Genomic DNA, 22,043 nt, shown 5'->3' with positions numbered 1-22,043 from the left:
GTTCTGCAGATGTAGATGCCACGGGTTCTTCATGTTCTACAGATGTAGATGTCACTGGTTCTTCATGTTCTGCAGATGTAGATGCCACTGGTTCTTCATGTTCTGTAGATGTAGGTGCCACGGGTTCTTCACGTTCTGCAGATGTAGATGCCACGGATTCTTCATGTTCTACAGATGTAGATGCCACTGGTTCTTCACGTTCTGCAGATGTAGATGCCACGGGTTCTTCATGTTCTACAGATGTAGATGCCACTGGTTCTTCGTGTTCTACAGATGTAGATGCCACGGATTCTTCATTTTCTGTAGATGTAGATGCCACTGGTTCTTCATGTTCTGCAGATGTAGATGCCACTGGTTCTTCATGTTCTGCAGATGTAGTTGCCACTGGTTCTTCACGTTCTGCAGATGTAGATGCCACTGGTTCTTCATGTTCTGCAGATGTAGATGCGACTGGTTCTTCATGTTCTGCAGATGTAGTTGCCACTGGTTCTTCACATTCTTGCAGATGCCATTGGTTCATCATGTTCTGCAGATGCCACTGGTTCTTCACGTTCTGGAGATGTAGATGCCACTGGTTCTTCACGTTCTGCAGATGTAGATGCCACTGGTTCTTCACGTTCTGCACATGCAACTAGTTCTTCATGTTCTATTTTTTTGCTTGCGTTGTGGCCGAAACGTCGTGAGAATTGTATTTTAGTATGTTTTATTTCTATTATTTTATTATTTCCCTTCTACGTGACTTTACCGAAAGAACCAAGAAGATCTTCATGTTCTGTAAATATTTTTTGTCTACAACGTATTTGTTTGTCTTTCTTCCTTGTGATGGGACGTTTTAGGACGAACGTTGTGATTTATAAGGGGCACAGGGTGACCAATAAGGTCTGAATTGGTCCGAAATAAAGTAGGGCACTGATAATGGGTTGACGGGTATGAGATAACACATCTTCCACCTCAAATGCAAAAACACATTCCTGCGGAGGGAGCTGGTAGGAACGTTGGGTTGCTCGGTCAATGGCCAGGGTCAACGGCGGCGTGGTGTATTCCGCAAATATGCCCGACTGTGAGGGCGGGCACAAGCCGGCGTGAGTAGGTGAAACGTTGAGTTTTATAAGGGCACCACGGGGTGACCAGCCCCTCCCCACCCAGCCCCACCCCTCCCACTCCCCAGCCCCTCCCCACCCAGCCCCTCCCCACCCTCCCCTCTCCACCCAGCCCCTGTGGGCTGGTGGAACCAGGAGGTACCTACCAGTATTATTATTGAAGTAGATGACATCCGACCAACCAATGGTCTTCATCCGTTCCAAACAAACTTGAACGCCTTCGTCAATCAAACCGCGACCTCCAATCGCAATGTCAGTACAGCAGCTCCCCTCGCCAATCTGCGTTCGCGATGTAATGGGCTGGGTGTGGGGTGTAGGGGGGAGTTGGGGGGGTGTGAGGTGGGGTGTAGGGGGGGTGTAGGGTGGAGGTGTGGGGGTGTGAGGTGGGGGTGTAGGGGGGGTCTAGGGGGGAGGTGGGGGGGTGTGAGGTGGGGGTGTAGGGGGGTGTAGGCGGGGTGTAGGGTGGAGGTGTGGGGGGTGGGGCGTAGGGGGGGGGTAGTGGGGGGGTGTAGGGTGGAGGTGTGGGGGGGTAGTGGGGGGTGTAGGGGGGAGGTGTGGGGGGTGGGGCGTAGGGGAGGGTAGTGGGGGGGGTGAGGTGGGGCGTAGGGGTGTGGGGGGTGTGCTGTGGGGGGGGATGCGTGGGGTGTTGGGTGGGGCGGTGTTGGGTGGGGGGTGTGAGGGGGGGTGGATGGGGGGTGTGGGGGGGGTGCTCCGGTGAACGCAGCCGCCACCCGGGGGCGCTCTACGAGCTCCCCCCCGCCTCAGCAGCTGTCCTCATGGCGGCCTCCGTGCCCTTGTGCCGGGGCGCGCTGCGCGGCGCCTGGACGCGAACTCTGCCGCGGCTTCTGTGCGCCCCGGGGCGGCAGCACGCGGCGGCGAGGCCGTGTCACCACGCCGCTCGGGGCGTGGGGCACGGGGAGCAGCAGGAGGAGGTGGAGCCGTACTACGACGTGGTGGTGTCCGGCGGCGGCATGGTGGGCACGGCGTTGGCGTGCGCGCTCGGTGAGAGAGGCCTGGTTGTCCGACGCGTCGCGACCGCCACCACCTGCATTGCGCGTGGGCCCCTCGTTGGCAGATGCTCTGCGGCCAACTTGCGTAGGGGGTGGAGGGGGGGGTTGCAATGCTGTACTGGCGGTGCGATTTCGGGGAAACGACGCCCGTGTGTGTTTTAAGTGTATTTGAATGCACTTTGAATTTTTTTTATGACGGTACACGGTTTTGCAACGCGTTGAAGTTGACTTTGGGCCCAAGTGGTTTTCTCTCACACCCGTGGTAAGATGGACGCGCCGGCTTCAGGAGGGCATGGCAATGCAGCCTGCAAGCGCCAGAGGTCGGTTGCTTTGCTCGATATAAATCCATACCTGTCAGCCCCTTATCCGTCTCAAAGAGGCAATGCAATATATTACCAGAGCATGTATTTGTTTGCATGTTCGCCGCAGGTACGCGTGGCTCCGCGGGCTCATTGCTCCATGGGCTGATAATGACCCATGTTAATGTGTTAACTGAGTAATTAATTCATTCGCTATAACGGTCGCCCCATTATTGCATTTGAGATAAATTGGAAGTCCGCAGGCATCCAGAATAAATACCTAATTATAGACCCAAAAATCGCACCTCTTGGCTCAGACAGTCCTCTTCAAAGACACTGGTGTAACAATCAACTCAATCAGAACATCAACATCTCCTTCATAAATGGAAATGTAAAGATAAGACACAGTAGTCTGATTGTGGCCATGGAATCCCAAATATATCGTCATACTCTGAGGTTTTTTCGGTAAAGTCACGTAGGTAAAAAAATTCAAATTCAAATTAATAAAAGTAAAATTAAAATAAAATAAAAATCACGACGTTTCGGAGGCAACACAAGCCTCCGTCTACGTGACTTTACCGAAAAAACCTAAGAATATGAATCCTTGCAGTCACGAAAGCTTCAAATCTAGAATTATCGTCATACTATATTAGAAAAAATGCTGTCTGGCTTCCTGCGTGGATTCCTGCCTGGCTGGCGCGCAAATGCGCGTGCACGGTCGTGATGTCAACTCGCACATCTGCGTGATGACATCACCCGCATCACACCACAGTGTTGAGCTGGATTCAAGCAGCCAGCCAGCCAGCCTCCCCCCAACCCTACCCACCCCGGCCGTGTATCCCCCACAAATGCGTGAGATACACTCATACTATTATACTATATTTGGAAAAAGTTTTGCTGGAGGGAAGGGAGATACGGATGGTCACGTCCAAAGGATTTGTGGGCTACTAGTCTTAGTAATAAAACACTTTAAAATTAACAAAAGTTACATGCAATACCACACATCTTAACACCAACTCTCGCTGGCAGGCACTGATCCGGTGCTGTCTGACAAGCGGATTCTCCTCCTGGAAGCTGGAAAGCCCAAGCAATTTGGAACCCTGCCTCCCACCTACAGCAACCGTGTGAGCGCCCTCAGCCCAGGATCCATCACGCTGCTTGACCGTAAGAGACGCACGCCGCCATTTCCACAGCCAGGCAGCTATGTGTATGTATTTAGAACTTCTTTCACACCGTACGTATTCAACAGTGCTAATTGGAGGTGCTGATCGGAGCTAGGGATGTACCGGTTACACCTCGTCCATCCGCCCAGAAGGGTCAATGTCATACATGCTGAACAACACGGTACAACCTTGGAGAACTTAATAGCATAACCGTGATAACTTACAGAGTAGGCTCAACGATTTTCATGATTTGGGGTAAGAATTAAGTTGAAGAATAATACAATAATTACGTGGTGAATTTAAATCTGGCCACTGGTGGCTACAGAGGTAACGTACACTCATTGCAAGATGTGCGAATCGAAATATATCCATTCGTAGATGATTCAATGCATGTGTAGTGACTGTCACTGTGTGGTGCCAGGCTTACGAAGCTACGGCGGATAATGTGCTGACATTATGTGTAGCCCGCTTACGGGGCGTAGTACCAGCCATAGCGGGGCTTGGGTAAGCCCTGGTCAGCGCGGAAGCACCGCGAGCAGTGTGCGGTGCGGGCTCCTGGTGATGGAGCGAGAGGGAGCGTCAGCCAGGCAGGGTTACGTTGGGGCATGATACGCTGGTTGACCTACTGACACTTGACCGGATGATATTGGAGGGGGGCCAACGGTGGACGAGTACTGCTGGGCGGTCACGTGGTCTGAAAGAGCTCTCGGGAGCCTTTGAGAAAGAGCTCGAGAGATCTGGAAGGTGGACTGGCGAAGGGCGAAAGCCAGCCCCAGCCCAGGGGGATATAACGGGGCCCGTGAGGAGCTCGGGGTGCTTCGTGTGCTGGTGTTACGAAGATCCACGTCGGGGAGAAGAAGCCTCTAGCCATGCGGTCTGGGACCCAGCTTGTGGTCCGGGCCGGGATAGTGAACCGTGTCTAGTTCTGCCATAGCGTGGTTAGAGGGGCATTTGATACCCGAGTGTAGATTGTGTGATGTAATGTAAAGTTGTTAAATAAATAGTGTTGCTCCCAAGGCAATGTCTGCGACTCAGTTGGACTCACTACACATGTATCCTGAGCTTAATCTGTTTTCATGCATTAATACACGTCTGCGAACCCATTCGTTGAGACTTTAGAGTATAAGTTACATATTGTTTACCACATTTCGCTTTGCAGATGTCGGAGCCTGGGATCATGTGTGCGACATGAGAAGCAAGGCTTTTAAACGAATGCAGGTAAGTGCCACAGGGCTTTGAAGGACAGGTGCATTAACATGTTCACAGTCAGTGACACATGATTGTATATTCAAAGAGCTCACAGCAGGAGCTGTTATTTGGAAGTTGTCTTTAAAAATAAACAAAACTATATTTAGCAGTAGCCATCATAAATCGCTTCCAAGAGTACTTGCTAATATAAAAAAATTCTTCAGCGTTTGCTGGGTCACGAATTAATTGATGTCATGTTGATGATGATGATGCAGGTTGTCCTTAGATCTCCTTTTTCCTCAACCTCTCTCCACTGGTAGGTTTGGGATGCCTGCTCAGATGCCCTCATCACATTCGACAAAGAGGACCTTGTAGAGGACATGGGCTATGTGGTGGAGAACGATGTGGTGATGGCAGCTCTCACAAGGCAACTCGAGACACTTTCTGGTGCTGTCTCCATGGAAACCACATCCTTTGCTTTTACAATTAAATATGACTCCGTTTACATTGTGTTTGTTGACCATATGGGACAATTTATGTATGTATATATATGTTGGATTTCTTTTGCATTGTACGCAGCCTTTCCCCCACAAAATGAGTATAATTGCTGCAAATCTGGAAATTGCAAAACAACATTTTCATTACATCATGGGACCTCCTTTGCCAGTACCAAAATATGAGAATAGGTTTTCCCCCTTTTTTCTGGCAACAAAACAGGTGTTAAGATGTTAAAACACCAAACTGAAACCTTTTACAAGGAATCATGTGTGCATTAACCACAATACTTGTGGTCAGAATGCAAGCAAAAAACATACTCTGATAATATATGCATTGTCTTTGAAACTGATTGGTATTGTGGTTTATGCAGACATGATTCCTTGTAAAAGGTTTCAGTTTGGTGTTTTAACATCTTAACACCTGTTTTGTTGCCAGAAAAAAGGGGAAAACCTATTCTCATATTTTGGTACTGGCAAAGGAGGTCCCATGATGTAGATGCTCACCCGAGCCCTCATTACTCTGATAGTGCATTGTCTTTGTGCTGTACACCTTTTGGCATACTCTGGTCTAACACCATTTTGAGACTAGGCTCAAAAGAAAGCTGTCTCTGGTGTGGACCAATCAGTTTCAAAGACAATGCATATATTATCAGAGTATGTTTTTTGTTTGCATTCTGACCACAACTATTGTGGTTAATGCAGACATGATTCCTTGTAAAAGGTTTCAGTTTGGTGTTTTAACATCTTAACACCTGTTTTGTTGCAAGAAAAAAGGGGAAAACCTATTCCCAACATTTCATTCACTCACTGCTTGCCAGTAGCAGATGCTCTTAGAAAGTCATCACTTTTGGAAGAAACACTGGACATATGAACCTTATGGCGGTTCCCCGGGGTACCATAGTACCCTGGCTCTCGCATAATGTCAGTGATGCGGTCATTTTTAGTCTGTTGATGGTCGGCGATGCGGCAATCGACTCATCTCGACGAGCTGTACAAGATGCACTATTCAAAGTAGAATTTTTCGATAACGGATTTTTTATGCAAATGTTTGGCGTTTCGACATCACAGAGCAGCACTGATTTCGGATTGATTGGTTACCCCAGCCGTGCAGTTAAGTACACCCCTGGAAAAATAAGTGTCCCAGAAATAAAATATTTAATTGCTTCAGCCATTTTGTATTATTTGGTACCCCGGGGTACCGCCATAAGGATCATATGGATGATGGTGATTATATAGAGCTGTGCTTGGTGGTGTGTGGTAGATCATGTCAGCGTTCTCTACAAGACTCGGGTGGTGAAGTACGAGTGGCCTGACTCGTTGGCCGTCATGGCTCCTGAGAAGCGACAGGAGGCCGAAGAAGGGCCTGAGTTAATCGAAAAGAACAAAGAGGAGGCATCTGGGTGCTCGTGGGTACGCGTGACACTGGCGGATGGACGCATCCTGCGGACAAAACTTGTGGTGAGTCCCTCCCTATCCACGCCATTGAATGTGTGCTGGGCTATCGCTCAACCAACTTGCATACCTTCATTTAGCTAGGTGAGCATTTGTTGTTTTGGTTTTTTGTCTGAGAATGGTGCAGATCGGTGCAGATGGGCCCAACTCGATGGCAAGGGAGTCGGCTGGCATCCACACAGTGCGGTGGAATTATGACCAGTCAGCCGTTGTGGCCACTCTTCAGCTTTCAGAGGTGCATTATAAGAAATAACTAGTGGTGTATTATACTCTATGGAATGAGATTGCATGCCAAAGTGTTGCTATGCACAAATAAATATCAGGATTAAATTGTGGTAATGTCTTGTAAAATTGTATAAAGGCACAGAAAAACTAAGTTGAAATGTAACACTGTGGACTGTAATAAAAATAAATGTGAGTGTAAGCGTTTATATGTATTTCACATTGTTTTTAAACGGATTTAACATTCATCAGATGCTTGAATATTATATTCTTTTTTTAGCCAACGGAAAACAACGTTGCTTGGCAGAGGTTCCTGCCCACAGGCCCCATCGCGATGCTGCCGGTAAATATAAATGCATGATGTCAACGTTTTAATATTAAAAGGTTGTCCTGATCCATTTTAAGACTGCAGCGAGAGATGTTAAGTCAATCCGGTAACCCCGTCATTTTGTGTCTCAGCTGAGTGAGCGGCTGAGCTCTCTCGTGTGGTCCACGTCACATGAACACGCAAAGGAGCTTCTCGCTGCAGGCCACGAGGAATTTGTCGACGCTGTCAACTCCGCCTTTGTGAGCACAGGAAATGCAAGTGCCGTGCAAATTGTAACACCTTTAAGCCCCTTAAATACCAGGCAGCACAGCTGCTTTACAGCCTTGACATCACAAATGGTTTGCCGAGAGGAAGCCTGTTTAATGAGAAACTAAGCAGGTCATTTTCTGCAAAGTCACACAATGCAGATGGGGAAACAGCATGTGCGTGTAAAAAAATCAAGAAAAATTAATGGTTAATCATTGCATTATTAAACTAAAATAGACTAATGAGAGCCTCCATCTTTTTTAAAGCAGGCCTTAAAGATTTCTAAGCTTCGAGTGATGGAAATATTTAATTGCTATGAGACTTTGCACATTAAAAAGTTCTGGCATCTATTTTGTAGAGAGCTCAGCATTATTCACGTCTTGATGCGGCTAACCGAGGCTGCATATTTGATGTCCAGTCTGCAAAGCAATTTAAGTACTTTATGGTGTAATACGTGCTTTATGCTTGTAGTCGCTGCAGCTATTGTCTGATTTTATTCCACGTTTTCATTGATAAGTAAACGGTGCAAGTCTTTTTGTTAAATTAATTCATCCTCATAAACCACTTTTGTTAAGTTTTCAGGCAATGCTTTTTGCACTACTGCTGAGAATGGATTTCTGCACTTGCATAGCTGTGTTCCTCGAATTTTACTACACCATTTTCAAGTCGTGCTTAAAATCCCTTTTTTTTCCCCCCCCTTTCCCCGAGTCAGTGGAGCGAGAATAATCGCTCTGAACTTGTGGACACGGCAAATTCCGTGTTCCGCTCCCTGCTCACGGTACTTCTGCCTTGGGGGACCTCAGTTCGTCAGCTGCCTCCCAGCGTGTCGGGTGTGGACCCAGCCAGCCGGGCGTCCTTCCCACTGGGACTGGGCCATGCCACAAACTATGTCAGACCTCGCCTCGCCCTCATCGGGTAAGGTGGCCTGTTCTTCTGAGGGCTCACCATCTCAGGAACTTTTACTATGCACACATTCATTTCTTGTCTTTGTGATCTTGCATCACAGCAATTTATCAAAGCGCTGGGGAAATATTATTTTTAACATGTACGAAATGTTTTGTGTATGGATGTCATGGAGCAAATTTCAAATCAACTGCTTTCCTCTCGCGATTTATGACCATGTGGGTTTCTTTAAAACCTCTGTGTTTATTTGCAACAGTGACGCAGCACACCGCGTTCACCCACTGGCGGGTCAGGGGGTCAACCTTGGCTTTGGAGATGTTGCTTGCCTGCGCGATGTGCTAAGCCAAGCCGCATACGATGGCAGCGACCTGGGTGAGCCAGCACAGCCCTGCTCTAACATGCGGGTTTCACAGGACTACCCCTTTGTATTGAAACCATAGGCGTTTTCTTTGAAGTACAGGCAGTCCCCGGTTTGCGATGGTCCAATTTACGATCCACATTTGTTTATATGCCACCATGGATCGATTTCCAATGTAGAAACTTATTTACGCTGCATCTTTGGACAAGATTCGGAACACTTGGAACAGTGGTTTCCGACGTGACTGGGAATTGGGCTTTTGTTGTTCAAGTATTTTCCTGGATTTTTATCGATACAACTGTTAAATATGGCTGATAAAAGGAAAAACAAATCAGCAAGTGATGTCCCATTTCTACCATCTATGGGATTAACGACAATCCAATTTTTTAAGGTTCCCAGAAACGCCTGTATATTGTTTACCATCATCCACCAGCAACAGCTCTGAAACAGTTCTATACCAGATTTTGTAAACTGGCTGCTTTTCAGGCAAGGTACATTAGCATAAAGTACTACCATTTATGGAAGTATGCAAATGTTAACTTGTTTGCATTTATCATACTTGTAGGGATAAACACTGGCTTTTGAAAGCACATTCTAGCATGTTCAGTGTGCAATTCAAATGGAAGTAGCAGAATTATTTTAAAATTAAAGTTGGATTGGAGATAACTCTCAATTTTCTCTTCAGGCTCTCTGCAACACCTGAGCAAGTACGAGACAACCCAGCAAAGGCAAAACCTGCCCACCATGCTGGCCATTGACGGCCTCAAGCGACTATACTCCACCACACTCGGGCCTGTGGTTCTGCTCCGCAGTCTGGGTCTTCAGGCCACCAATGCACTGCCTTTTCTCAAGGTGCGTGTCATCCCCAGCAACTATACCAGATAATGCGACTTTTAAAGGGTGCCACAATGCATCAATTCATGGCATTAAGCTTATTACACATGCATAGCTAGAATGTGTAAGAATTGATGTTTGAAATTGTTTGGCTGTATGTCATGTGCGTACACGTGGCCATTGAGTTGTTATCCTTACAAGATACAAATAATTTAATAATTGCAATCCTGAAATGCCACAATAAGGGAAGCAAATCATACCCCACTTGGGAATCTGCCTTTAATTGGTGTTGGTAATACTCCAATCTGAAGTGAACAAAGTTATTGTGCTTCAATTTAAATGTGCACTGGATTAACAAAACCTCATTGTACATTTCTCTTGACAGACCCAGATCATGGCACATGCCAACCAATAGCAGGTGAGAAGCAAGTCATGGAATTTGCACAGGACAGCTGCAACTTCAGTAATCTCAGCTTTTATTCAGTGCTCAACAGTGTAATGTGACACTTGTTTCTTTTAATAAAAAGACAAGACAATGTGATCATTTCAAACAATTTGGCTATTGCAGCCAAATAAAATATTTGTTTTCTACGCAATGTGGAAGCTACTTTGTTCCTGCCATGTCGTGTTCACCATGTTTAAATGTAGATGTTTACTTGGCGTTCACCTGAAAAAGATACAATAAAAGCATATTAAACACTCACTACATGACCAGGTGATCTCTGCAATTTTGTGCACTAATAAATTGGGATATTAAGCAGCAATGCACAAGTAAATTTTTTTTATCACTTCGGTATTGTGCAGCAAACATGTTGAGGACCAGCCTTCTCACACCAGGGGGAGGGGGGCTGGGGTCTAGGGACTAGTGGTCTTGATTGGGGGCTGCCACACCAAAAAAGCTGAAAACCACTGGTTTAGATTATGCATGGGTCCCATCGGTCTTCAATGTGTGATCATACAAGTATTTCACAGGAGCACAAACAATTTCAAATGCATTCATAAATATGCACTCAAATGCAGTAGACCAGTGTAAGTCAGGCCTGGGTTCGTGGTTCAGAGTGCCTTACTATGTCGTCGATCTTGAGAATGCTGCGGACCGTCTCGGTGGACAGGGAGACTGCACTGAGGGACACCAAGAGGGGCTGCACCACCAGCTCCTCCAGGATGTTGGAGATACCACCCTAGTTGCCATCACAAACAAATGGACTTCAGTGGAAATGAACTGATCAGCAATTAAAGTAAATTCAAACTTACATGACCAACGATAATTCATCAGTATTCTATTTGACGAGACCATGGTCCTTTGAACACTATCAAAATACACCATGTGGATATATGTGCAGTATATTGACAGGTCATTTAGCTGTGAAGCTATGTTTCATAGTTGCACTGAATTGGTGTCCCAACAATATATGCGATACACCCTTGACCCTTTAGACAATCAGGAACAACAAAAAATCTACTTAACATGGCACAACATGCGTGTGTGGTCAACAGCATGCCACTGACCTTTCTGACATTGATGCCAGCAGTCTTCTCGCCCTGGGCATGGCGGTTCCTCAGCTCTGTGACCGTGCTGATGGGGTTGAGGCCTGCGTTCTCAGCCAGCGTATAGGGGATGACCTCCATGGCCTCGCCATAGGCACGCACGCAATACGCCTCCATGCTGCTGAGCGTGCGCGCGTACTCCGTCAGGCGCAGTGATAGCTCGATCTCGGGGGCTCCGCCTCCAGCAATCAGGGCCCTGTGATTACCACACAGGGAAGAGGACGGGGAGGCAGAACTCAAGCTTCACGTTCCCTTCACAACCAGCGTGCAGCGTTAACACATGCTTACAGCAAGGGTGGCGGCTTGTGTGCGGTGCACTACACTTCCGCACCTCTTCTTGACCAGGCAACGGATGACACAGAGGGCATCGTGGAGAGAGCGCTCTGCCTCCTCTAGCACCAGCTTGTTGGAGCCACGGACCAGGATGCTCATCGTCTTGCCCGGGTTCGCACACCCTGTAACCTGCAGAAAGACGCCTTGGTCGGTAATGTCCAATTCTCAAGAATGCGGAGGGGTAATTTATTACATTTGAGCAGAAAATAAGGTATGGGGTGCTGTAGAGATGATGAAAATATTTTGCTGAATTTTGAATTTGTACACATACCTTGACCACCTTGCTGCTGCCCACACTGACCTCCTCCACAAGCTCAGCAGATGCCAGCATCTCGGCAGTGAAGTGATCCACGCTAGCAATGGGCTTGGTACCAATTGTCTAGGGGAAATGTAATATTAAGTGTTAACACATCGCATTTTAATATCAATACACAATCAATGGAAAACATTATTTTCAACCTTTACTCACTTTGCAAATGAACTCTATGTCCTCTCTCTCAATGTCCTTCACCACCATTATTTTCATCTTGTTGAGGAAGTGTAGTGCCAGGTCACTCAGAGCATCTCTGAATAAAATCGCAAAAAAAATGTGCTGCGATTAGCAAATCCATTCTGGTGAGTGATGGTAAATTTCAAGCAACTCCAAACAAATATTCATGTTACTTCTCTTTGACACAATGTAAAGTATTTCAGCTCCACAGTAAAATAATGCAGTGATGCTCTCAGCCCAGCTCACCTCAGAATAGATTTTTGGATCAGCAGTACATTGCAGCCCGCCTTCTTAATCTGCTTGACCAGGTTGAGGGTGTAGGTGCGCTCCTCACGCAAAACACGGTCCATTTGGGTGTAATCCGACAGCACGATTTGGTTCTCCATCTGTAAAACGGCCACAACCAACTTCAATGTTTAAAACTGGACTCCCCATTGTAAAACTGGACTTTCCATGATAAAACTATATGTAAAAAAGACCAATTATATATGTAATTTAATTACATCAGTCTTGGGTGGGGACAGGCAGAACTGGATGAGGCCAATTTTCGCCTTCTCCACTCGAATGATCCCACTGTTGGAGATTTTTTGCGTGAGAACCAGGCCCTCCACGAGCTCACAGTCGTCGATGGTTCCCCTGAAAAGCATACAAAGGCAATTAAAACAAACAGATAAATAGGTTCATACCGATTCAGTGAACTACACTGAAATAAGCAAATATACAAGACTGAGCAAACAGCTAGGTTCTTACCCAAGTTTCCTGATGAGCTTGATGTCATTGAGGTCAACGCTGGTGGCCGTGGCTGGATCGATCACTTTCATAACAGCATCCACACTCATCGGTGCCAGCAAGCTGGCGTACTGGGACACTACCTGAACAGGTAAGAAAAAAACACTGAAAACACCTGCTGCGCTTACCGATATTTCAGATTACACCCATCCCACTCTCCAGCAACCCAATTAACCAAGTTTATACAGCAGCCCAATAAATGTAAACTGCTGTAATTTTTTAGGTCTTTGATGATGGGGCTCAACGTGGTGTAAAGACAAACACGGTTGCGGATAGTTTTGTTAAAAAAATGTACTTGGCAGGCTTTGCACTTGGCCTATCAGATAACCAAAGGTGAAGACCCACCTTTGAGTTGAGAGCTGTGGTCGCACTGTTGAGGAGGGACTGTCTATCAGACAGCTCCAGAGGCAAGGACATTGACTCCAAAACCTCCTGAGCCTTCTCCAGGGCCTTCTGGAATGACTCGGAGATGATTGTTGGGTGGATTCCTGCATAGATGACATAAGTGGTAATTAAAAAAAAGTGTGCAACTCACCTCATCTTTAATGGAAGATTTCAAAACTGTTTAAAACGTGCAAAATACCTTTTTGCAGCAGTTTTGCACTGGCATCCAGCAGAGCTCCAGCAATGACCACAACAGAAGTTGTGCCATCTCCTGCCTCAATGTCCTGGGCTTTGGAGAGCTCCACCAGCTACAAGGACACAACCAGTAATGGAATAAGTCATCCTTTGTAAGAAAACTACAACAAGCAAACCGGTCCAAGAATCTACAACGGCATAGTTCTTCCTGTAGAACCTGCTCAAATGCAAGTGTTAGTGAACATCAAGTTCATAGTTCAAACCATTTTAACACGAAAGACACTCACCATTTTGGCTGCAGGGTGCGTCACTTGCATCTGCTTAAGAATGGTGGCTCCATCGTTGGTAATTGTGACGTCACCTTTACCGTCCTGGATCTGATCACCAATTACAGTTATGGTATTAATGACAAGCATATAACTGCATTTAAAGCTATTGTATACGTGGTGCAAGATTATTAATAGTATTATACTTTCATAACATTGCCAATGAGTCTTGTGAACTTCATGAGACAAAAGTTAATTATGAAACCGCAATTTACGTTAGGGTTGCCTCTCATACCATTTTGTCCATGCCTTTGGGTCCGAGGCTTGTTCGGATTGCATCGGCAATCGCTGTGAAGCAACACACACAAGAGACTTGAGTCCTCGCACGGAGAAAAACCTCAACTTTCACACAATACTGATTCATATAGCATCTAAATGAGAATGCAATTCAAAACATTGGACAGAATGTGGGCATATCTATATTAGAGATAGGCCCAGGAGAAAAGGTCTTGAGCCTAGACTTGAACAGGTGCAAGTTGACAAGTCTATAGTACAGAAAACTTGATATCAAACATTACTCAGCTAAGTGTAACAACTAATCATTTAGCAGATTATCAGCTGGGTGCTACTATGATTAGTGTTTGATTCACAATTGAGGGGTCAACTTCATTCCTCAAAGGTCATTAAAAGGAGTACCACATTGGGGCAATTACATATCCAAAAAAGGGAGATGCTTTGGCCATCAGCTTAATATGCCAGGTCGATATCGGAGACAGGAATGCAAGCCTGCACTTAATAAACCGTGTCCAAAGTGGTTGTAAATTAAGGAATGAGACAAAATTTCACGTTTTTACATGGGGGGGGGGGGGGTGCATTTAAATAATAACTGTCGCAGTTGTGTATTATTTGTCCCATGTGAACACCAAAGTTAATTTAGAAATCCGTCTCGCTAAAAGAGATTTCAAATCCCTAATGATGGCAAACGTCGAATTAGGATTTTGGTTCATATAAAAATGTGTGCAATGTCCAATGAGGGGTGAGAGGAAACACGAAGCACAGCGCAGTAGACTACGGCAACGTGTCCGTGAGAGTTCAAACATAATGAGGTCCTCCGAAATAGGACGTTGAAAACAAACACAAATTATCCACCTTCACAACGGTCTAAGCGCGCATTTGACGCGTACAACACATCTACTTTGTGACGCCCCTGAAAACGTAACCCTAGCGACAAACACCCAAAGCTTTTGGGTTTCAGCTGACAACGTAAAGCATTGCAGCTTTCTTCCAGGTTACCGAATACGCTACACGTTGGGTAGGAATTGTAATTTTAGTAACAAAAACATGTAATGTCACTTTCCCTTCCATCTACTTAAGAATTGCCTGCCTTATTTGGACCGAACCCGTGTATATTTGAGTTGACACTTGACCTCTGTACTTGGGACGTAAAAAAACACCCATGTCGTGTGTACAATACGCCAAATGTGTAGTAGGGTTGGGAATGTTATAAAGGCATTTCACAAAAAACACAATGATTGCACATTTAGCAAGCTGATGATTGTAGCTTTAACTGGAACTATTAAAGAAAAATACAGCCTGAAAAAGTGCTACTTTTAGACAGCCCCTAAAGCTCTATGTCCCGAGTTCAAACCAATTTTGACCATGGATTTTAAAAACAAGTACTCATTACAGCATTTACTTTACTCGTCTGGTATCACTACTCACATTTTCATGAAAACATGACCGTGACTCCCGTCACACGGGTGCATTTAACGCTGCATCGTATGTTTATTACACAGGCAACATTGACTTAAACGCCCATATACTGGATATTAATCCTTGCTGTATCCACCTCGACTTGAGATTAATCGTATTGGGGTTCATTAAGCAAATCCATGTCCTCAACTACATACACCGGTACATTGACGAGGCCCCATTTTAGAATTGGAAACGAAAGGATTGTTTCTCAATGCTCAAGGTAGGAGTGTCTTTTCAAAATTACTTTAATCTACGGTGAAGTATGAGCAACTATCACCCCTCTCTCCCATAACGGGTGGGTGGCTCTAATCCAATCTAATGGGACTGCAAGAACGGAGCCGTTGTGTTGCGTGTTTCCATATCAGACTTGTGGCCTCGCCCTTAACGTGTCAATGTATCTGACATTGGACAGCTGCACCGACGCCGCTTAGCTGCGTCCTGACGTCTAACAAATCTCACGCCAAGGTGGCATAACCAGCATGGTCCACACATTTAGATTGTTACAAATTTGTTACAAATTTGCCCTCAATCTTCGTTAAAAACATTAAAACGCATATTGCCCACGAAGCCACCGTTGACTGGGATGGGCACAACAGCGAATGAATGGAAGCTGCGGGTTGTCAATGAGCACGCGTCAAGTCTCCTGCCAAAAATTCAACACGACGTAACGAGTTAATGCGACATCATTAGCCGTGTTCTCGTCATTAAACCACGCGGCTTGCGAGACCAAGAGAACAACCCAGCAGCAAGCACTGGCACCTTTGGCGGCGCAGATGTTGCTGGAGCGGATCATGGCCGGCTTTTCGCGGTCTTGGTAGGCGCCTCCCATCTTCCCTCCGCTGCCTCGAACGGACACGGATTTCTCGGGCATTTTGCTTCCAACTCGAGGGCAAGGACGAGGCGGGTGCGAGCGGCTTCGGTCGGCGTGTGTCGCGGGGCTCGGCGGGCGCGGATGACGGCGGATTGAGGACGAGCGAGGCGCGTTCACAAGAGGAACGTTCCAGACGCCGGTGCTCAAGAGCTGTGGGGGAGGTGGTGGGGGCCCGGGCCGGCGCCTCGACCACGGCGGAGCCGAAGCATCGCGCGGCCATGTTGGTCAAGTGGTTTGTCCATTCATTAGCATTGGGCGGGGGTTGCGTCATCGAGCGGCGACACGCGCGTATGGAATCTTATTTTTTTCACACTCACACACCCTGAGCAAGATGGCGTGGAAAATTCGATATCCGTGTGACGCGCTCTCACTTTCAACGGTTTGCCCCGAAATGGGTGGGGTGGGGATGGAGTGGGCGGGGCTTCTTCCCATTTCACCGCGATGCGCAAAAAGGTTGCAGCCAATAGACGCGCGGCGTTGAACAAAGGGGGGACGAGGTGGGGGGGGGGGAACGACGCTCCAGCCAATCGCCGCTGCGCTCATTCCCGCCGCGGCGCGCGCTTGCGCGCACGTGTTCGGTACGCAATGAGAGCGCGCGCCAAAGTCACGTGCTCAGGAGGAGCGTGCGGTGTTGTGCGCACACTAGTAAACAGGGACTCCTCCGATTACGAACATTCGACTTACGAACTTTCTGAGATACGCACAAACCTGGTTTCGTATGTCCAGTTTCCCTGTTCAAACCGAGAGTCGTAAGTTCAACCGCTGCGCAATAGATGGTGATGGTGGCATCTACATCTGCAGAACATGAAGAACCAGTGGCATCTACATCTGCAGAACATGAAGAACCAGTGGCATCTACATCTGCAGAACATGAGGAACTAGTGGCATCTACATCAGCAGAACATGAAGCACCAGTGGAATCTACATCTGCAGAACATGGAAAACCAGTGGCATCTACAGATTATACAACTTTTAAAGATATTCCCCATGTTTATTGTACATGCCGTACATGTTTGGAATTGCAGGGGTAAGGTTTCGCAGATAGTTGGATGCAACGATGAACGTTCAAATGCACGAAAGCACAGTATTATGAAGGGATATTGCCTGAAACGTCGCCTATTTGTATTTAATTATTTTAAGGCTACACAATGTGATTGATGCATGTTTTTTTTTGTGCACCACTGCCAACGCAACGGATTCAAATAATGTTCACAATATTAGGTTCGTGCTTGGCTGATTGATTTACTTCGTAAAATATACCGTTGGCAGTGATGCATACGTACAAAAAAAACATTTGCCAAAAACACTGCTTAAGGAAATAACTTCGGCAAATGGCCTTTCACAACATAAGTCAGATTCCTCCGAGGTTTCTTCCCGAAACGTCGCCTCTTATAAACTTTTTCTTTTGAAGGCAGTATTATTAACGGATGCAAAATTTTTAATATACGTAGCAGCTATAGTGTTGTAGGCCATTGCTGGATTGTTGCCAACCGAGGACAGTGCAGCAAAATCCATTGGAGTATAGTACTGTAATAATTGTCGTGGACTATGCTCTAATTTACCACCTTTTAACCAACGTGAACGTTTTGTCACATAATCCCCACAACTAGCATTGGGGCATGGGGAATCCGTCATCCAAGAGCAGAATAACAAATGGGTCTGTACTTGTACCATGCAATACAGTACTCGACTTAGGAACGGGTTATGTTCCTGAGACATTCGTAAGTAGATTTGTTATCTCGGAACTCAATATTATGTACATGTGGGCAGTGTTTATAAAAAGTGTTATGGTTCAACAAAAAAATGGGAAGCACTGTAAAAAAAAAGGGAAGCACTTAAACTAAAAAATATTGTACATTTGCATGTAATACTTTAATACTGTATCGTAAATAAAACATAAAAGGAATACATTTTTATTTTCACTTGAGTCCTGATACTGGCTTACTTGTCGGAAGGGGTGTTTCACACGGGATGCTGGGACTCATTACACCTTGTGGAGGATCACTCCGATGAACAAAATACTTATGTAGTTCGTTGATATGACCGAACATTTGCATGTCGGATGGTTGAAAATAATCGTATGGCGGTTCGTTCATAGTTAGAACGTTCGTATCTCAGGGACTGCCTGCACATCCGACACCAGATTTCCATCCCAAGGAAACTCAGACTAATTTTATTATTCGGTCCACAATAATGTACTTTACTGTCTTGGATAAAACCGCATTCATTGAACAAGGCCATGCAGTGCAATATTTATTTCACCGTCCATATCTCCAAAACTGCATATTCAAACGTACACGTGATAACTCGACAGAACTCACATATGGTTTAGGACAGGGGTCGGCAACCTACGGCTCCGGAGCCGCATGCGGCTCTTTACGGGCTGCTTCTTGACAATATGTACGTATGTACAGTATGTACTCAGATGCATTGCGGCTCTTGAAATACTGAATTTTCTACCGAATTGGAAAGAAATGGCTCTTCTTGTTATTTTGGTTGCCGACCCCTGGTTTAGGAGATACATTACAGTTCAGGACATTTCATATAACACCTACATTAGGTGATGAGGTGCACGACCCAGTCACATTGTAGGTGCACATATCTCAATAGAAATTACACAGGCAGAATAACAACACACTCGGTGGAGGAGGGGGGGTGATAAAAATAAATGTCTAGAGGTACACATTGTTGTAAAGCATAACCTTTAAACATTTAAGTGACCTATAAGGCATTTTAGAATTGATCAAATGCAGTATAGTACCCAGCATTTTGAGGATTTCACATCTGGCAACAATCAAGTGAAAATTGAGATACACCTCTTATTTACCTTTTACAAATTGCTGCTGCTGCTTCAAAAACGGAAGGAAACACACCAAATAATTTGTTTTAAGTAATTCAAGCCATTTGTCTTGCACTGACAAATAATTAAGGATCAAATAAAAATTACTGTTCATTGGTTAAATATTTTGGATTCTACCATCATGATTTTAGCCCTTGCCAAACAATTCCGGAAGGGCTCCCCTGTTGCTCATGGGGGCTCTTGGTCAGTCAGGTTTGACTATGATAGGTTCACATATCATTCACGATTTACGTTAGTCTTGGTCATAACCACTGTGCCACCGATTACAAAACATACTGTTTATGCAATGCAATAACAGTATGCATTGCATAAACAGTATCGTTATGCATTGCATAATGATACATTAATTCTGCAAAACTATTTACATTACATGGACCAAGACAAATCAACAAATACATTGAAAAACATGTTATATGAATTCAACAAACGTGTTCCTGGGATTTGTATATTTGTATTTATTCAGGTGTATAAGATAACCCTTCAGTGAGAGGCATCAGGAAGGCTTGTACTCGGCAGGCAGATGTATTTCTGGCAGCAAATTGCAGCTGGTGATGATGTCCATCTTGTCGCGGATGCTGTGTAGGTTGTCCAGGGCATGGTGCAGGCTATTTGACGCCTCTATGATGACCACCTGTGAATCGCCCAGCCGCTGCGTGGTGTTGCGCACGTCCCTGGCGGCTGTGGTGTATGCCTTGCGCACCATCTCGGCCACGTCACCACGCAGACGCGCGTTGCTTTCTCGGAGCTTCAGTTGCAGCAGCGTGTTGTAACTCCTCGTCCCCGGTGGCCGGGAGATTTGCGCGGGCACTTCTGTCTCGCCGCAGATCTCCACCCTCCCGGGTCTCCTCTCCACAGTCAACGATGAGATGGCACCTTGCCCTGTCAGCGAGGTCAGGTCCTCGTGTTGTATCAGACCGTTGTTACGGACAGCTTGAATCTCTTCTTCTGCTTCCTCCCCTTCATCCTCGTCTGTTTCGGAAGCCTCTCCTGTGACCACCATGCATGCGCTGGGTTCTGCTGCTACTGAAGTGGTACACACCTCCTCATCTGAGTCGGTCTCCGAGGCCTCCCCCTCCACAACCGTTTGGTACTTGCTGGATGCCATGGCCCTGTGCCCTCATGAACAACAACACTTTTATTACAGAATTATAATTTAGCTGCCATGAAATACGCACTCGTTTACTGTACTAAAAAAATATATTCACAACCATGGTTTAATCAAAGAGTATTAACAACTGCTAGCATATGATTATAACATACAATAGATTAAGAAATATGAAGCATTTACACACCACTTATTCAAATTTGTTTTATAAAGTGTATGAAATTGGGTCACACGTGAGAGGCTTTACACACAGAACTTAGTCATGGTAAAGCAGAACTTTTAAAATTGCAAAAGTACATCTAACCAATGAGCACTAAGCATAAGGTATATTTTAGTATTTTCAAGCGTAACAATAGTCAGCATTTGGCGCAAATGCACGAAAATGGGCATTGCTCAGGCACTCATTCTCCCAAAAATGTTTGTGTACTCCAATGCAAACTATAACGCAATATATAATATAATCAATGGGACATTGAATGAGAAACCTCTCCTTATACAATAAAGTATTGCCATAATAATCGTAATATGGTTGAATAATTAATCAGATGGACCTCACCTGGTAACGTCTTAGAAGGAACTTATCTGGCTGCATAATCAAATAGCCCGTCAACTGGTCACATCTCAGTGGGGCCTCACCTGGTTAAATAATCATATAGCCCATCAACAGGTCAGAGGGACCTCACCTGCTTGAATAATCATATAACCTGTCAACCGGTGACATCTCAGTGGGACCTCGCCTGGTTCAATTATTATATAGCCCGTCAACCGGTCAGAGGGACCTCACCTGGTTGAAAAATCATATAACCTGTCAACCGTTCACATCTCAGTGGGACCTCGCCTGGTTCAATTATCATATCGCCCGTCAACCGGTCAGAGGGACCTCACCTGGTTGAATAATTAATCATATAACCTGTCAACCGGTCATCTCAGTGGGCCATCACCTGGTTGATTAATCATATAGCCCCTCACCCGTCACATCTTAGAGGTACCTCACCTGTTTGAATAATCATATATCCCCACATCTGGTTGAATAATCATATAACCTGTCAACCGGTCACATCTCAGTGTGATCTCACCTGGTTGAATTCAGGTCCACGAAGTCGCCGCGTTCCACTCACTCCGTCGCCGCGACGCCTGAAAGTTGCCTGGCTTAAAACCCGCAAGCAGCAGATCGACACGGTCTAGACGTCATCGTTATAATTGTCACCATGAATGACCAGAGGCAAGCATAGTTGTTATAATTGCTGCTGGTGATTGGTATTGTTGTTGTGATTGTATCGCTCGCGACCGTCACTTGCTCGCACCACGGGAAGGGGCCGGTCACGTGAATGGCGTCAGCTGTTACGGAATCCCGTGAGGGAGCGGGCGGCGGCTTTTTCCTTTTCCGCCTCCGAGGCCTCCGTTTTACAAACGCGTTTTTAAAATAAAAACTTTGTTTTTCAATGAGAAAACGTGTGCAAGTTATGGTCACAAAAGCAATTTTTTGGGGGAATAATAGCCATTTGATGTACTTTTGAGGCATAAGCAATTAGAAAATAACACTAACCATTAACAAAAATTGTGTTACATAATGGAATCAAAGTTTGGGTTGTTTAGCCGAGCGAACTTGTTTCTGCATCATGGGACCCCCCTGGCCAGTATCAAAATGTAAGAATAGGTTTGTTTTGTTTGCATGTTCACCACAAGTACGTGTGGTTAACGCAGACACGATTCCTTGCACAATGTTTATGTTAGGTGTTTTAACATCTTAACACCTATTCTTGGTTCTTTCGGTAAAGTCACGTAGAAGAGAAGAATAAAATAATACAAAATATCAAACAATACAATTCTCATGACGTTTCGACTGC

General features: G+C 45.6%; 3 protein-coding genes across 5 annotated transcripts; 1 reads left to right on the top strand and 2 right to left on the bottom strand.

The window, feature by feature from the left end:
* Positions 1 to 1,798: 1,798 nt before the first annotated feature.
* Positions 1,799 to 10,090, top strand: COQ6 (coenzyme Q6, monooxygenase). Of its 2 annotated transcripts, none has more exons than XM_078858445.1 (12): positions 1,799 to 2,102; positions 3,439 to 3,573; positions 4,732 to 4,790; positions 5,081 to 5,207; positions 6,519 to 6,715; positions 6,837 to 6,944; positions 7,212 to 7,274; positions 7,391 to 7,498; positions 8,218 to 8,420; positions 8,665 to 8,780; positions 9,452 to 9,618; positions 9,986 to 10,090. In XM_078858445.1, exons 1-12 carry the CDS (start codon positions 1,877 to 1,879, stop codon positions 10,013 to 10,015), a joined length of 1,539 nt encoding a protein of 512 aa, XP_078714571.1. In that variant the 5' UTR covers positions 1,799 to 1,876; the 3' UTR covers positions 10,016 to 10,090. The 2 variants fall into 2 exon arrangements, with proteins under 2 accessions (XP_078714571.1, XP_078714570.1); XM_078858444.1 differs by having other exon boundaries at positions 1,800 to 2,102; positions 7,391 to 7,513.
* Positions 10,060 to 16,403, bottom strand: CCT4 (chaperonin containing TCP1 subunit 4). Its single transcript, XM_078858443.1, has 14 exons — positions 16,120 to 16,403; positions 13,901 to 13,953; positions 13,627 to 13,716; positions 13,344 to 13,452; positions 13,106 to 13,248; positions 12,722 to 12,843; positions 12,475 to 12,607; positions 12,218 to 12,357; positions 11,951 to 12,047; positions 11,753 to 11,860; positions 11,480 to 11,610; positions 11,110 to 11,344; positions 10,668 to 10,781; positions 10,060 to 10,267 (listed from the first exon to the last, which is right to left on the bottom strand). Exons 1-14 carry the CDS (start codon positions 16,229 to 16,231, stop codon positions 10,253 to 10,255), a joined length of 1,602 nt encoding a protein of 533 aa, XP_078714569.1. The 5' UTR covers positions 16,232 to 16,403; the 3' UTR covers positions 10,060 to 10,252.
* Positions 16,404 to 18,179: 1,776 nt separating this feature from the next.
* Positions 18,180 to 21,520, bottom strand: BLOC1S3 (biogenesis of lysosomal organelles complex 1 subunit 3). 2 transcript variants are annotated; one of them, XM_078857964.1, is made up of 2 exons: positions 21,273 to 21,520; positions 18,180 to 20,207 (listed from the first exon to the last, which is right to left on the bottom strand). In XM_078857964.1, exon 2 carries the CDS (start codon positions 20,194 to 20,196, stop codon positions 19,585 to 19,587), a length of 612 nt encoding a protein of 203 aa, XP_078714090.1. In that variant the 5' UTR covers positions 20,197 to 20,207; positions 21,273 to 21,520; the 3' UTR covers positions 18,180 to 19,584. The 2 variants fall into 2 exon arrangements, with proteins under 2 accessions (XP_078714090.1, XP_078714089.1); XM_078857963.1 differs by having other exon boundaries at positions 18,184 to 20,200.
* Between the last annotated feature and the right edge of the window lie 523 nt (positions 21,521 to 22,043).

This window comes from Lampetra fluviatilis, chromosome 7, assembly GCF_964198595.1.
Source record: "Lampetra fluviatilis chromosome 7, kcLamFluv1.1, whole genome shotgun sequence".
NCBI lineage: Eukaryota > Metazoa > Chordata > Hyperoartia > Petromyzontiformes > Petromyzontidae > Lampetra > Lampetra fluviatilis.
This window is presented reverse-complemented; position numbering and strand designations above follow the sequence as displayed.

Excerpts from the sequence above, each read along its gene's own strand:
- BLOC1S3 (XM_078857964.1), bottom strand. The coding sequence starts at position 20,196 with ATGGCATCCAGCAAGTACCAAACGGTTGTGGAGGGGGAGGCCTCGGAG.
- CCT4 (XM_078858443.1), bottom strand. The coding sequence starts at position 16,231 with ATGCCCGAGAAATCCGTGTCCGTTCGAGGCAGCGGAGGGAAGATGGGA. Across the intron at positions 12,844-13,105 it reads CCACAGCTCTCAACTCAAAG|GTAGTGTCCCAGTACGCCAG; the intron begins GTGGGTCTTCAC and ends TTACCTGTTCAG. Across the intron at positions 12,048-12,217 it reads ATCCAAAAATCTATTCTGAG|AGATGCTCTGAGTGACCTGG; the intron begins GTGAGCTGGGCT and ends GATTTTATTCAG.
- COQ6 (XM_078858444.1), top strand. The coding sequence starts at position 1,877 with ATGGCGGCCTCCGTGCCCTTGTGCCGGGGCGCGCTGCGCGGCGCCTGG. Across the intron at positions 4,791-5,080 it reads AGGCTTTTAAACGAATGCAG|GTTTGGGATGCCTGCTCAGA; the intron begins GTAAGTGCCACA and ends CTCCACTGGTAG. Across the intron at positions 9,619-9,985 it reads ATGCACTGCCTTTTCTCAAG|ACCCAGATCATGGCACATGC; the intron begins GTGCGTGTCATC and ends TTCTCTTGACAG.